Source organism: Macaca fascicularis, chromosome 7 (assembly GCF_037993035.2).
Source record: "Macaca fascicularis isolate 582-1 chromosome 7, T2T-MFA8v1.1".
In the NCBI taxonomy this organism is placed as follows: Eukaryota; Metazoa; Chordata; class Mammalia; order Primates; family Cercopithecidae; genus Macaca; species Macaca fascicularis.
In genome coordinates, this window is record NC_088381.1 from 49,561,721 (window position 1) to 49,575,297 (window position 13,577).

Genomic DNA, 13,577 nt, shown 5'->3' on the forward strand with positions numbered 1-13,577 from the left:
TCTCAAAAAAAAAAAAACAAAAAACCTATAATAATAATAGAAATCAAAGTGCATAGATTATAATGTACCACAGACAGGCGGGACGCAGTGGCTCATGCCTGTAATCCCAGCACTTTGGGAGGCCGAGGCAGGTGGATCACCTGAGGTCAGGAGTTCGAGATCAGTCTGGTCAACATGGTGAAACCCTGTCTCTACTAAAAATACAAAAATTAGCTGGGCATGGTGGTGGGTGACTGTAATCACAGCTACTTGGGAGGCTGAGGCAGGAGAATAGCTTGAACCTGGGAGGTGGAGATTGCAGTGAGCTGAGATCATGCCATTGCACTCCAGCCTGGGGGACAAGAACAAAACTCTGTCAAAAAAAGAAAAGAGGAAGGAAGGAAGGAAGGAAGGAAGGAAGGAAGGAAGGAAGGAAGGAAGGAAGGAAAAGAAAGAGGGAGGGAGGGAAGGAAGGAAGGAGGAGAAAGAAAGAGGGAAGGAAGGAAGGAAGGAAGGAAGGAAGGAAGGAAGGGAGACCATATTCATACTAGTAGCTGCTTATGACTAATACAAGGACGAGGGTTAGAAGGGATTCCAACTGTATAATACATTCTTTCTTTTATATAATAATAATAATAATAATAAAGACAGCCAGGCACAGTATCTCATGCCTGTAAACCTAGTGCTTTGGGAGGCTGAGGTGGGAGGATCATTTGAGCCCAGGAATTCAAGACCAGCCTGGGCCACAGAGCAAGACTCCATCTCTACAAAAATTTTAAAACAATTAGCCAGGTATGGTAGCCTGTGCCTCTAGTCCCAGTTACTAGGGAGGCTAAGGCAAGAAAATCATGTGAGCCCAGGAGGTCGAGGCTGCAGTGAGCTATGACAGTGCCACTGCACCTGCACTCCAGCCTGGGTGACAGAGTGAGACCTTGTCTCTCTTTAAAAAAAAAGTGAAGCAAATATAACAAAATATTAACAACAGTCAGCGTTGATTCTGTGGTAGGAACATATTTGTTTGCAATATCATGCTCTGTACTTTTCTGTATCTTAAAAACCTTCCTGGCCAGGCGCGGTGGCTCATGCCTGTAATCCCAGCACTTTGGCAGGCCGAGGTGGGTGGATCATGAGGTCAGGAGTTCGAGACCAGCCTGGCCAACGTGGTGAAACCCCATCTCTACTAAAGATACAAAAAATTAGCCGGAGGTGATGCTGCGTGTCTGTAATCCCAGCTTCTTGGGAGACTGAGGGAGGAGAATTGCTTGAATCCAGGAGGCAGAGGTTGCAGTGAGCCTACATTTTGCCATTGCACTTCAGCCTGGGTGACAGGGGGAGACTCCATCTCAAAGAAGAAAAAAAAAATCCCCCTTCCCATACGAATATGCCTAGTTAATAAAAGCAATCCTAAAAGATTACATACAGTATGTATGTAATTTTTTACTTTTTTTTTTTTTTTTTTTTTTTTTTAGAGTTTAATAAGCAGGGGAGTGGAGGGGAGATGTGGCACAAATAGAAGTATGTAACATTCAAACAACAAAATCTGGGATTTTTGAAAAAATCTTTCAGTTACGGTTACACAAAGGGTCACTTCCTCCCCCAACGACACAGGGACCTCTCAAAGGAGAGGAGGGAGTAAGTCCCATGGTAGGGCCACTGGTTGCTCCTGGATTTCGGAATGATTTCTGCAGAGGTTTCAAGACCCTGGGCTCAGGGTCGAGACTTCATAGTGGGGCAGCTAGACCCAGCAAGATGGCTGCGACGGTGAAGCTCTGGGCGGCGATCCAGGCATGCATCTTGAGCTGTAAGCACTGGCTGTTGCCCTGGTGGAAGCAGTAGAGGCCTTTGGTGAGGGCGGCCACCGTGCCCAGGCAACCTATGGGTACCACCATGTTCTCGCACGCCTTGCGAAGGAACCTTTCCTTGAAACCCTCTGGATTGCTGTAAACAGTGGGCTAAACCCCTCAATGACGGGAGGCTTCGATGATTCAAACGGGGCCTCCAGAGTCACAGAGCCTGAAGTCGCCATGCCCGGGCCACAGTTGCAGGAGAAAATCCTTTTTCTCATTTTTTTTATTTTTGAGACTGAGTCACGCTCTGTAGCCCAGGCTGGAGTGCAGTGGTGCAACCTTAGCTTACTGAAACCTCTGCCTCCCTGGTCCCAGTTCAAGCAACTCTCCTGCTTCAGCCTCCTGAGTAGCTGGGATTATAGGAACGTGCCACCATGCCAGGCTAATTTTTGTATTTGTATTTTTACTAGAGACGGGGTTTCACCATGTTGGCCAGGCTGGTCTCGAACTCCTGACCTGATGAACCGCCCACCTCGGCCTGCCAAAGTGCTGGGATTACAGGCGTGAGCCACCGCGCCCAGCCTACATGTTTTATATAATGTTATTTGATATAACAACTTGGAAAGGACAAAATTATAGAAATGGAGAATAGATTAGTGGCTGCAGGGGTTAGGAATGGGGAGGTGGTGGGAAGGAGGTATATGTTTATTAAAGGGTAACGAGAGGGAGGCTTGTGGTGATGGAACTCTTTATATCTTGACTATGATGACAGATACACAAAACCTACACGTGTGACAAAACTGCACAGAACTAAATACACACAAATGAAGGACAAGTGGGGGAGTCTAAATCAGATTGGTTGACTGTATCAATGTTAACATTCTGGCTGTGCTATTACACAATAGTTTTGGAAGATGTTACCATGGGATAACTGTAGAAAGGGTACATGTGATCTGTCTATTATTTCTTATGACTGTAGGTGAATCTACAATTATCTCATAAGATAAAGGGTGTGGTGGCTCACACCTGTAATCCCAGCACTTTAGGAGGCCGAGGCAAGCAGATCACTTGAGGCCAGGAGTTTGAGACCAGCCTGGCCAACATGGTGAAAGCCCATCTCTACTAAAAATACAAAAATTAGCCAGGTGTGGTGGCACACTACTCAGGAACTACTCAGGAGGCTGAGGCAAGAGAATCGCTTGAACCCAGGAGGCGGAGGTTGCAGTGAGCCAAGATCACACCACTGCACTCCAGCCTGGGTGATGGAGTGAGACTCTGTCTCAACAACAACAACAAGACTGCAAGGGAATAATGTTCTGTTTGGGAAAGAGATTGGATGTAAATAGGGGGTCTGGTAGCTGGGTATGGTAGCTCACACCTATAATCCCAACACCTTGGAAAACTGAGGCAAGAGGATCACTTGAACCTAGGAGTTTGAAACCAGCTTGGGCAATATAGCGAGATTCTGTATCTATAAAAAATGAAAAAAATTAGCTGGGCACGGTAATGCATGCCTGCGGTCTCAAGTACTCAAGAGGCTGAGGCAAGAGGATCAATTGAGCATCCAGAAGTTGAGGCTACAGCGAGCCATAATCATGCCACTGCACTCCAGCCTGGGCAATAGGGCAAGACTCTGTCGCTAAAAATTAAAAAAAGTAAAGAAAAAATAGAATGTATAAAAGTAAACGAAAATTAAAAATAGGGGTCTGGAGCTGGTAGGGAAGAAACAGAGCTGTATGGGAGAATACTTTCCCTTGTTGATATGTGGTCTGTGTCCCCTTTTTCTCCTCTTATTTTCATTTGCATTCTTGCTCTGATTGACTTCCTTCTCAAGTGCCTCTTCTCTCTGACTTTCCCTGTCTCATGATTTTCCCTCTTTGCTTTGCTAAAAGACTCTATCCCTGCATCTTATTCAGAGCACACTGACTACACTGGACAGGATTTACAAGGGGGAAGAGGTACTCACAGAATCCTGGATTTCTGAAACACTTAAGCTACAAACGTAGGTGAATATCAGAGTCCAATAGTCACATATTATACAGAGGAAAACCGAAGTGCTGGGAAGGGAAATAACTGTGTTACACACAGAGGGAATTTTTGGTAAAGTTGGAATATGAACCTGGGACCCGCTAGGACAGCTTCCCTAATTTTTTTTTTTTTTTTTTAGACAGGTTCTCACTCGTCACCAGGCTGGAGTTTGGTGGCATGATCAAAACTCACAGTGGTCTTGACATCCCATGCTCAAGTGATCCTCCTGCCCTAGCCTCCCGCATAGCTAGGACTGCAGGAGTGTGCCACCATGCCTGGCTAATTTTTTTTGTATTTTCATTTTGTAGAGATGGGGTCTGGATATGTTCCCCATCTGGTCTCAAACTCCTGGACTCAAGTGGTCCTCCTACCTTGTGCTCCCAAAGTGCTGGGATTAGAGGTGTGAGCCATTGCGCCTAGCCCTAGTTTCTGTAATTTTCAATAGACAGAGCTCACTAGTTGGAGAGAAAGAGGTTCCTGGGGGCAATCAATTAAAACATAGAGAAATTAGAGCAACATGGTAAGAGAAATAATCTAACCAGGTGCAGTGGTTTGCGCCTGTAATCCTAACACTTGGGGAGGTCAAGGCAGGAGGATCACTTGAGCCTCGGAGTTTGAGACCCGCCTGGGCAATATGGCAAAACTCCATCTCTACAAAAAATAAAAAATTAGCTGAGCATGGTGTTGCATGCCTGTAGTCCCAGCTACTCAGGAGGCTGAGGTAGGAGGCTCTGTTGAGCCTAGGAATTTGAGGCTGCAATGAGCCATGATTGTGCCACTGCATTTCAGCCTGGGTGACAGAGCAAGAGACTCTGTCTCAAAAACAGAAAGAAAAGAAAGAAAAAGAAAAAGAAAAGAAAGAAAGGAAGAGAAAAAAAGAAAAAGAAAAGAGAAAGAAGGAAAGAAAGAGGGCAGCTGGGCGCAGTGGCTCATGCCTGTAATCCCAGCACTTTGGGAGGCCGAGGTGGGCAGATCACCTAAGATCAGGAGTTTGAGAGCAGCCTCGCTAACATGGTGAAACCTCGTCTTTACTAAAAATACAGAAAATTAACCGGGCGTGGTGGCACACGCCTGTAGTCCCAGCTACTAGGGAGGCTGAGGCAGGAGAATCATTTGAACCAAGGAGGCAGAGGTTGCAGTGAGCTGAGATTATGCCATTGCATTCCAGCCTGGGCAACAAGAGCAAAACTCCATCTCAAAAAAAAAAAAAAAAAAAAGAGAGGGAGAAAGAAGAAGGAAAGAGGGAGGGAGGAAGAGGAAAGAAGGGAGGGAGGGAAAGATATAGTTATTAAGTAATTATGAGCCAGAGTTATAAACTAGCCAGATGGTTTTGTGATGGAATTTGGGTAGAATGAAAATCTCAAGAGGTTAAATTCCTAAGAGGCAACTCTTCTCTCTTACTAACTATGGATTATTTTAAATGCACCCGATACCCCTCCTCAGGATGTAATGTTATACCATAAATGCTATGGGGAGAAACTGCCCAAATGAACAGACCAGCGCTCACGCTGAGAACAGGAATAGGGAGTAGACTATTTTGAGCCTACCTTTTAAAAAAACACTTGCATTTTGGGAAAATATCAAAAAACATGTCCAACAGGGTTATCCTGTTGGTACCAAAGACCTTCAGAAATTTCAGAACATAGGATGTTGGTAAGAAGCACCAAAGCAGAAAGCACCTCCTTCTGTATGCGAGAAACCATCATTTATGTGGGAGTGATGTTGGCTAACACAAGGAAGGGTCTCTGTTAAGCAAGTGAAGGGTGGAAGGAGCTGTTGCCAGAGCCCGCCAGAAGCATCCAGGTAACCAGCTGCTGGCCCACACTTTTCCTACTTACATGGAACAGTGGAAAGTGCCAACAGAGTTCTCCCGGAGAATGTCTTCATATGCCTCATAGATTCCCTGCTTTTGCCTGGGCAAAATAGTCCATCAACCAAAGTTTAGGTTTTCTGCTCTTCTTCCCATTCTTACCCAGCCGGGGGAGTCTACAGCCTAATTCAGGTTTGACCTCAGTAGCTAGAGGAAATGTGGTTAAACAAAATAAAGAAGTTAGAAATGGTTAAACAAAGAAGTTAGAAGCTGATTTACCTTTAAAAATAACACACTTAAGTTCTTATCTACAGTAAGCTTTATGGATTGAAAATTATTCTGACTTCTCATCTCAACAGATATCCTACACATATCACACATCAGCATACATATATGCCTCTTAGAAAAGTTCTGCTAATAAAACTCGAAGGAAAAATGAGATCATGAATAAACTGAACATTAAAAAAATTTATCTTTCATAACTTTTCATTCAATCTAATATCTGTGTATGTATAATCATTTATTCATGTACTAATTCATCTATGTATTTACCAATCAATAAATATAATCTGATGTGCACTATGACAAATGAGGTCAAAAAAAAGGAGATACCCGGATGCACACAAGATATAAAGATGCAGGGCTGGGCACGGTGGCTCACGCCTGTAATTCCAGCAGGAAGGGTAGGCTGAGGCGGGCAGATCACCTGAGCTCAGGAGTTCAAGATCAGCCAGGGAAACATGGTGAAAACCCATCTCTACTAAAAATACGAAAACTTAGCTGGGTGTGGTTGCAGGTGCCTGTAATTCCAGCTACTCAGGAGGGTGAGCCTGAGGCACGAGACTCACTTGAACTCAGGTGGTGGAGGCTGCAGTGAGATCGTGCACTCCAGCCTGGATGACAGAGTGAAACTCTGTCTCAAAAAAAAAAAAAAAAAAGTGCTATATTGAGGACTGAGACCTGAGATAGTGAGAGACAGCGATGTACAACTTGAGTCACACTGTGGACTGACAGGATGGGAAGAGCTAAGGGACTGTCTGAGGTGGGGGTGGCTGTCTGGTTCACTTGTTACTGCCTTGTTTATGTGACTTTGATAGTACTTAGCTTCTGCTGTTGATGCTCAGGGGGAGATACACCTAAACCACACAGACAGCATTCTTCTGAAAAGGAGAAGTTGCCAGGGAGTGCGGACCAGTAGTCTCAGTGGCCCTGTACCCTCCAAGCAGAAGTGTAGACTTCTTAGCTCTTCTTCCCTGTGACTGGCCTTCAGGTATAATTTCCAGTATATGGCTGCTTATAAATTCTATAGCTCAGGAGAATAAATAAGAGGCTGCTTTTCCAGAAAATCCAGTATTGGTCTTCCTCCTTTGGAGGCTTAGAGTCAGAACTCTCTTGTAGGCATGGTAGGATCCATGGAGGTGGCCACATCTTGCTTTCTTCAGTGAGTATTAGATCCCACAAGATGACCGCACAGCTAAACATAATTAAAACTTAGGTTTTATGATATTTGTTCCTTTCCTAAAAACCCTCAGTGACTCCTTATTATCCAGAGGGAGCATATAAGCTAAATAAATGTGAACTTTTTTCTCCAAGTAAAACATTCTCCCCAGTGAATAGAAAATCTTGTTTTCCTGTGTTACATTGAACCAAAATGGTTTTGTTTTTTTTTTCTTTTTAAGACAGAGTCTTGCTCTGTCACCCAGGCTGGAGTGTAGTGGCACAATCTCATCTCGCTGCAACCTCCACCTCCCGGGTTTAAGTGATTATCCTGCCTCAGTCTCCTGAGTAGCTGGGATTACAGGTGCCTGCCACCACGCCTCGCCAATTTTTGTATTTTTAGTGGAGATGAGGTTTTGCCATGTTGGCCAGGCTGGTCTCAAACTCTGGACCTCAAGAGATCCATCCATCTGCCTCGGCCTCCTAAAGTGCTGGGATTACAGGCATGAGCCACCGCGCTTGGCCTCCTTTAAAATTATTATTATTATTATTATTATTATTATTATTATTGAGACAGAGTTTCCCTCTGTTGCCCAGGCAGGAGTGTAGTGGCACCACCTTGATTATAGACGTAAGTCACTGGGCCTTGGGATTATAGATGCGAGTCACTGGGCCCAGCTTTTTTTTCCAGTTTCAAAGTATTATTTTTAATTATCCAAAATAAATGTGTAGTAAATACTCTTTTTATAAATCTTTGTTTTCTTGATTGCTTCCTTAGCATATAATTTCAGAAATAGAACCGATCAAAGGGTATGCACATTTTTAAGGATTTATAATGCCAGATGCCTTCCAAAAGATGTTAACAACTTATTGAACTGACAGTATATAAGGGTGCTATAAAGTAATTTATTTATTTGAAAAACAAATCTTTATTGTGTAGAAATATATATTTTAAAAATCCCCCAGGAAAGATGCTCTTCTCTCATTTCCCCATCCTCTTCCCCTTCTTCCACACCTCTGATATAAAGGACATTATTATGTCTTATTAAAACTTCATCCACATTGGGCGTGGTGGCTCACGTCTATAATCCTGGCATTTTGGGAGGCCAAGGCAGGCAGATCACTTGAGGTCAGGAGTTTGAGACCAGCCTGGCCAACATGGTGAAATCCTGTCTCTACTAAAGACACAACAATTAGCCAGGCGTGGCGGCTGGCGCTTGTAATCCCAGCTACTCTGGAGGCCGAGGTATGAGAATCGCTTGAACCCGTAGGCTGCAGTGAGCCGAGATCGCACCACTGCACTCCAGCCTGGGTGATAGAGCCAGACTCTGTCTCAAAATGAGATAAAATGAAACAAAATGAAAACTTCATCCAGACATCTAGACAACACTTTATGTATTCTTCTGTATTTGCAAGTTACATGTTCATATAGCCATGTACAGATACCAGTTAACCTTTGTAATCCATTCTCCACTTAAGTTTCACCGTTTACTGGCTTTTCAGTGAATCCCTTGAGGAAAGGTTTGGAATTGAGAGGTAAATCCTTTATAAGGAGAATGCTGCAGTGTATTCACTATTCACCGATGACTAAACTGCTCCCCGGTCCTCCTGACTGTAGCAGGTACCCCCAGACAGTCATGCAAATGGACTAGGCCTGAGTCTGTAGTTCTTTCCTCTGAAAAAACAGACATAATGGCTTCTACTTTCTAGTTCTCGTTTTGTGGAAATAATAGAGGAGTTTTTCTAGAATGGTTTTGGATCTGGTGGTTAAAGGGACCTTGGATATTTAGGCCCTGAAATAAATGGTTGCATCTTTGAAGGAAAAGGTGAAAGTAGTTTCTTACACTTTAGTGAAGAGGCCTTTGGAAAATTTTGTTCTAGATGTTGTGTATTCTCTGTAGAGGAGTGCTGGGAATTCCCCAAATCGGTGGAACTAACGGGTAACTGAAGAGAACAGGGAGTGACATATCAGATTGAGAATCAGTCTTTTGAAAGTGGCAAAAGACTATGTGTAAAAAGAATAGGGTAGAAGATAAAAAGAATAGGGTAGAAGATAAAAAGAATAGGGTAGAAGACATTAGATTCAATTCCTCTTTTTATTTCATTTTTTTGATTCCTTGGGAATGATTTCTTCCTAGACTGCCAGTGTTGTATACTAACCCCACCCATGAAGAGGACTGCAATACTGAAAAACTGCATGAAACTAAGCACTGTGGGTTGGGCAGGGTGGCTCACGCCTGTAATTCCAGCACTTTGGGAGGCCAAGGTGGCTGGATTGCTTGAGCTTAGGAGCTTGAGACTAGCCTAGGTAACAAGATGAAACCCTATCTGTACAAAAGATACAAAAATTAGCTGGGTGTGGTGGCATGAAGTTGTAGTCCCAGCTACTTGGGAGGCTGAGGTGGGAGGATCACTTGAGCCTGGGAGGTAGAGACTGCAGTGAGCCGTGATTGTCCCACTGAACTTCCGCCTGGGCAACAGAGCAAGATCCTCTCCCAAAAACAAAAAAACTAAGCACTGGGGATTAGAAATGAATATTTATTTATTTATTTATTTATTTAGAGACAGAGTCTTGCTCTGTCTCCCAGGCTGGAGTGCAGTGTCAAGATCTCGGCTCACTTAGGCAAAGTGTTTAATCTCTGAAAAGTGGAGAATTTAGCACCAGGCATGGTGACTGGTGCCTGTAATCCTACCTACTTGAGAGGATGAGATGGAAGTGTTAAAGGTGGAGAGTGTCCAGATTATTGGTGTCTTGAAAAAAGAGTTGGACAAAATGCACAAACAAAGCAAGGAAGGGACAAAGGAATTTATTAAACATGAAAGTACTAGGCCGGGCGCGGTGGCTCAAGCCTGTAATCCCAGTACTTTGGGAGGCCGAGGCGGGTGGATCACGAAGTCAGGAGATTGAGACCATCCTGGCTAACATGGTGAAACCCCGTCTCTACTAAAAATACAAAAAACTAGCCGGGCGTGGTGGGGGGCGCCTGTAGTCCCAGCTACTCCGAGGCTGAGGCAGGAGAATGGCGTAAACCCGGGAGGCGGAGCTTGCAGTGAGCCGAGATCGGGCCACTGCACTCCAGCCTGGGTGACACAGCGAGACTCCGTCTCAAAAAAAAAAAAAAAAAAAAAAAAAAAAAGAAAGTACACTCCACAGTGTGGCAGTGGGCCTGAGCTTGGAAGTTCAAGGGCTCTGTTACAGAATTTTGGGGAGTTTAAATACCCCCAGAGGATTCCACGGTTACTTCGGGTATGCCTTATGTTAATGGAGATGAAGCAAAGTTACAAAGACATTTACGACCAATGCCCTATGGACACAATATTTCCTGTAACAGCTGAAGTGTGAATCAGCCTTATGTTCCCTGCCTCCAGACCCTATTTTTCTGCCTCAGGAGGATTGCTTGAGCCTAGGAGTTCAAGTCCAGTCTGGACATCATAGTGAGAACCCTGTCTCTGAAAAAAAATTTTTGAGACAGAGTTTTTCTCTTGTTGCCCAGGCTGGAGTACAATGGCACGATCTCGGCTCACCGCAACCTCTGCCTCTTGGATTCAAGCACTTCTCCTGCCTCAGCCTCCCGAGTAGCTGGGATTACAGGAGCCAGCCACCACGCCTGGCTAATTTTTTGTATTTTTAGTACAGACGGGGTTACACCATGTTGGCCAGGCTGGTCTCGAACTCCTGACCTCAGGTGATGTGCTCACCTCAGCCTTCCAAAGTCCTGGGATTACAGGCGTGAGCCACTGAGCCCAGCAATTTATTTTTCTTATTTTTATTTTTTTTTAGACGTAGTCTCCTTCTATAGCTCAGGCTGGAGAGCTGTAGTGCGATCTCGGCTCACTGCAACCTCTGCCTCCTGGGTTCAAGTGATTCTCCTGACTCAGCCTCCTCCCGAGTAGCTGTGATTACAGGTGCCCACTACCATGCCCGACTAATTTTTTGTATTTTTAGTAGAGACGGGGTTTCGCCATGCTGGCCAAACTGCAAAAAAAATTTTTTAAATAAATGAAAAGCAGAGTATTTATCTGAAAAAAGTGGGAGACTAAGAGTCTCATGGGATTGTTATAAAGATTAAGAGAGTGTTACTGAAATACTTAGAAGAGCTGTCATTTTATTGCTGTCTTTCCCCCTTGTGTTTGGATAGATTACCGTACTTGTTTCTTCTACGTAACTGTAATTATTAGTCAGTGGGGCTCTCCTTCTCTTAAAGGCCTGGAGAAACTTGTCTTAAATGCTTTCCCAATTCACGAATTGGGAGACGCAGATTTTATGTCTACATTACAAGGGCGATACTTAAAAGTATGAATTGGGACTAAAGTCAGTGCTCAGGTGCAGCGATCCTCTGTTTTGTTCATCACACAGCTCCCGGCACTTTAATAAATGAGGCTCAAAGAAACGACGGGCTTAGGTCATGCAGTAATCAAATCCAGAACTCATGTTTGATTCCAAAGCCCACACGTTTTCCTGGTTTAGAAACACTAAACATTTAATTCACCGCACCTGGGGCCAGACAGGCACTGGAAAACGCCTGAAGTATGCTAGGAAGGGAAGACTGTGGTAAAAAGGCCAAGAAATGTTTATCTACAGTCGCAGCCGCCATTCAGATCGATTTCACTGCCTTGCAGAAACGCAGGCCGACTGTCGTCTCTTTATCCCATGGCCGATTTCTTGCGAAATCTCCTAACTTTTAAGTATTTCCGATCAAAAGACTGCTGCTCAAACGGAGCCCACCGGGAGCGTGTTTGCAAATTCTGGAGTAAACAAGAGTGGGAAGCTGATAAGGTGAGTACCTCAATTCCATAGGGATAGCCAAGAAACGGGGAGTTTCGTACCAAAGGCAAGAATGAGATTCTCCGCCCTAGGGTCCCGGAAGGAGGACTGAATTAAATGCAGATTAGAGTCAGGGCACGGCCAGGTGGCGGGGGAAACAGGCTGACATCCCAGGTGGCTGGCCTATCCAGCCAGCGCTGCCGGAGGTACACACCATGTACAGACCACGACAAGAGGGGTTAGGGGCTTCTCGGGATAAAGGCAGCGAGTGGCTGCGCATTCCCTCCCCTACTCTTTCAGCGGTAAGCCTTCTGTGGAGCAGACCCTAACTCTCCCCCGATTCCTTAGGTCACTCGGCTATTTACTTCCTTCCCCTGCTCCTCAGCGTCCTCCACAGTCCTACAACTTCCGCTTGCCTCGTTGTCTGGGAAACCGCCGACTTCCGGTCGCGCAGTGGTGGGCTGAGCCAAGATGGCTGAGGAGAGAGTTGCGACGGTGAGCGCCGAGATTCTCTTTAGTTGCCCGGCCAGGGCAAGGCAGGCTGGCGGGTGGCCTCTGTCCCATGCAGCGGTTCCTGGAGAGAGGCGGAGCTGGGTGCCGAGCGGCTCGGGGTGGGCGGGGCGACACGGTTCCCTTCCTACTGTCCCGGGAACTGGTCGCCTGGGGCAAGTCTGGATACTTAGCAGCACAGGTCCTGTTCTAGGACTGTGGTCCCTCTTGGCGTGCCCTGGACGGAGAAGGGAGACTTCTTACCTGTAATGGCTCTTACCCTAGTCCCATCTTTTTTTTCTCTCGGGGTTTGGAAGGTAATAACTAGCAGTTGTGTAGACAGTTTCTGTTAATCCCGTGAATTGGGAATTTAACATGAACGACAGCCTGGAAGCTTGCAGCGTCACTGCCTCCTGCCAGTGGAGCAGGGCTATGTTTTTTCTGTGGTGATTAAGTTTAGGAAAGTACGGTTTTGGAATTCAGCTGAAGGCTGAGTTGGGCGTTAACTCCACAGAACTGCTAATAGAGAGGAACCCGATGAATTCAGGATGAGCTAGTCGCTGTTTTTTTGAGGCATATATCCATAATTGGATCTAATTTCGGTGAAGTGCCAAGTATGAAGATTTGTTTACCTTGCTTTAGTGTTGGGTTTGAAAGCCTGTTCTGTGCATTTGTTAGAATGATTTTAGGTATTCGGAATTTATTGTCTGTCGAAAAACCCCTTGGAAAACAGTACGATAGCAGCCTTTGACTGTTTTACAACTTAGTTTTGGCTAAGCAGCAAGGTTAGTGTTATTGCTAGAGGGCCTTTTGTTTGTTTTCTACTCTCATTTGCAGAGTTGTCATATTATTCTAGTCTAATTAGAAAACTCTGAAGACAAACTTTTTTTTTTTTTGAGACGGAGTGTCGCTGTTGTGGTCCCGGGCTGGAGTGCAATGGCGCTATCTCGGCTCACTGCAACCTCCGCCTCCCGATTAGCTGAGAATACAGGCGCCTGCCACCACGCTCGGCCGAAACATTTTTATTAAGCTAAGAAATTTAAAATAACTGGGCCGGACGCGGTGCATCACGCCTGTAATCCCAGGTACCCGGAAGGCTGAGGCAGGAGGATCACTTTAACCCCGGAGGCGGAGGTTGCAGTGAGCCGAGACCACGCCACTGCACTCTAGCCTGGGCGACACAGACAGACTTCGTCCCCCCCCACCCCAAAAAACCCAAAGATTTTAAAATAATTAAATAGACCAGGCGTGGTGGCTCATGCCTGCAATTCCAGCACCTTGG

The 13,577-nt window shown here is 45.3% G+C and overlaps 1 protein-coding gene and 1 pseudogene across 4 annotated transcripts in view; one reads left to right on the forward strand and one right to left on the reverse strand.

Annotated features, from left to right (window-relative positions):
• Window positions 1-1,599: 1,599 nt before the first annotated feature.
• LOC135971839 (putative HIG1 domain family member 2B) lies at window positions 1,600-2,005 on the reverse strand (annotated as a pseudogene).
• Window positions 2,006-11,464: 9,459 nt separating this feature from the next.
• BBS4 (Bardet-Biedl syndrome 4) overlaps window positions 11,465-13,577 on the forward strand; it is a 60,148-nt gene continuing 58,035 nt past the window's right edge. For 2 of the 4 annotated variants that reach the window (XM_065548133.1, XM_073996251.1), the window contains exon 1: window positions 12,257-12,301. In XM_065548133.1, the coding sequence (XP_065404205.1) occupies window positions 12,278-12,301 (24 nt within the window). In that variant the 5' untranslated portion in view covers window positions 12,257-12,277. Of the gene's footprint in view, window positions 11,819-12,256; window positions 12,613-13,577 lie in introns of those variants that run through there. The other 2 variants (XM_065548131.1, XM_065548132.1) reach the window with 2 other exon arrangements.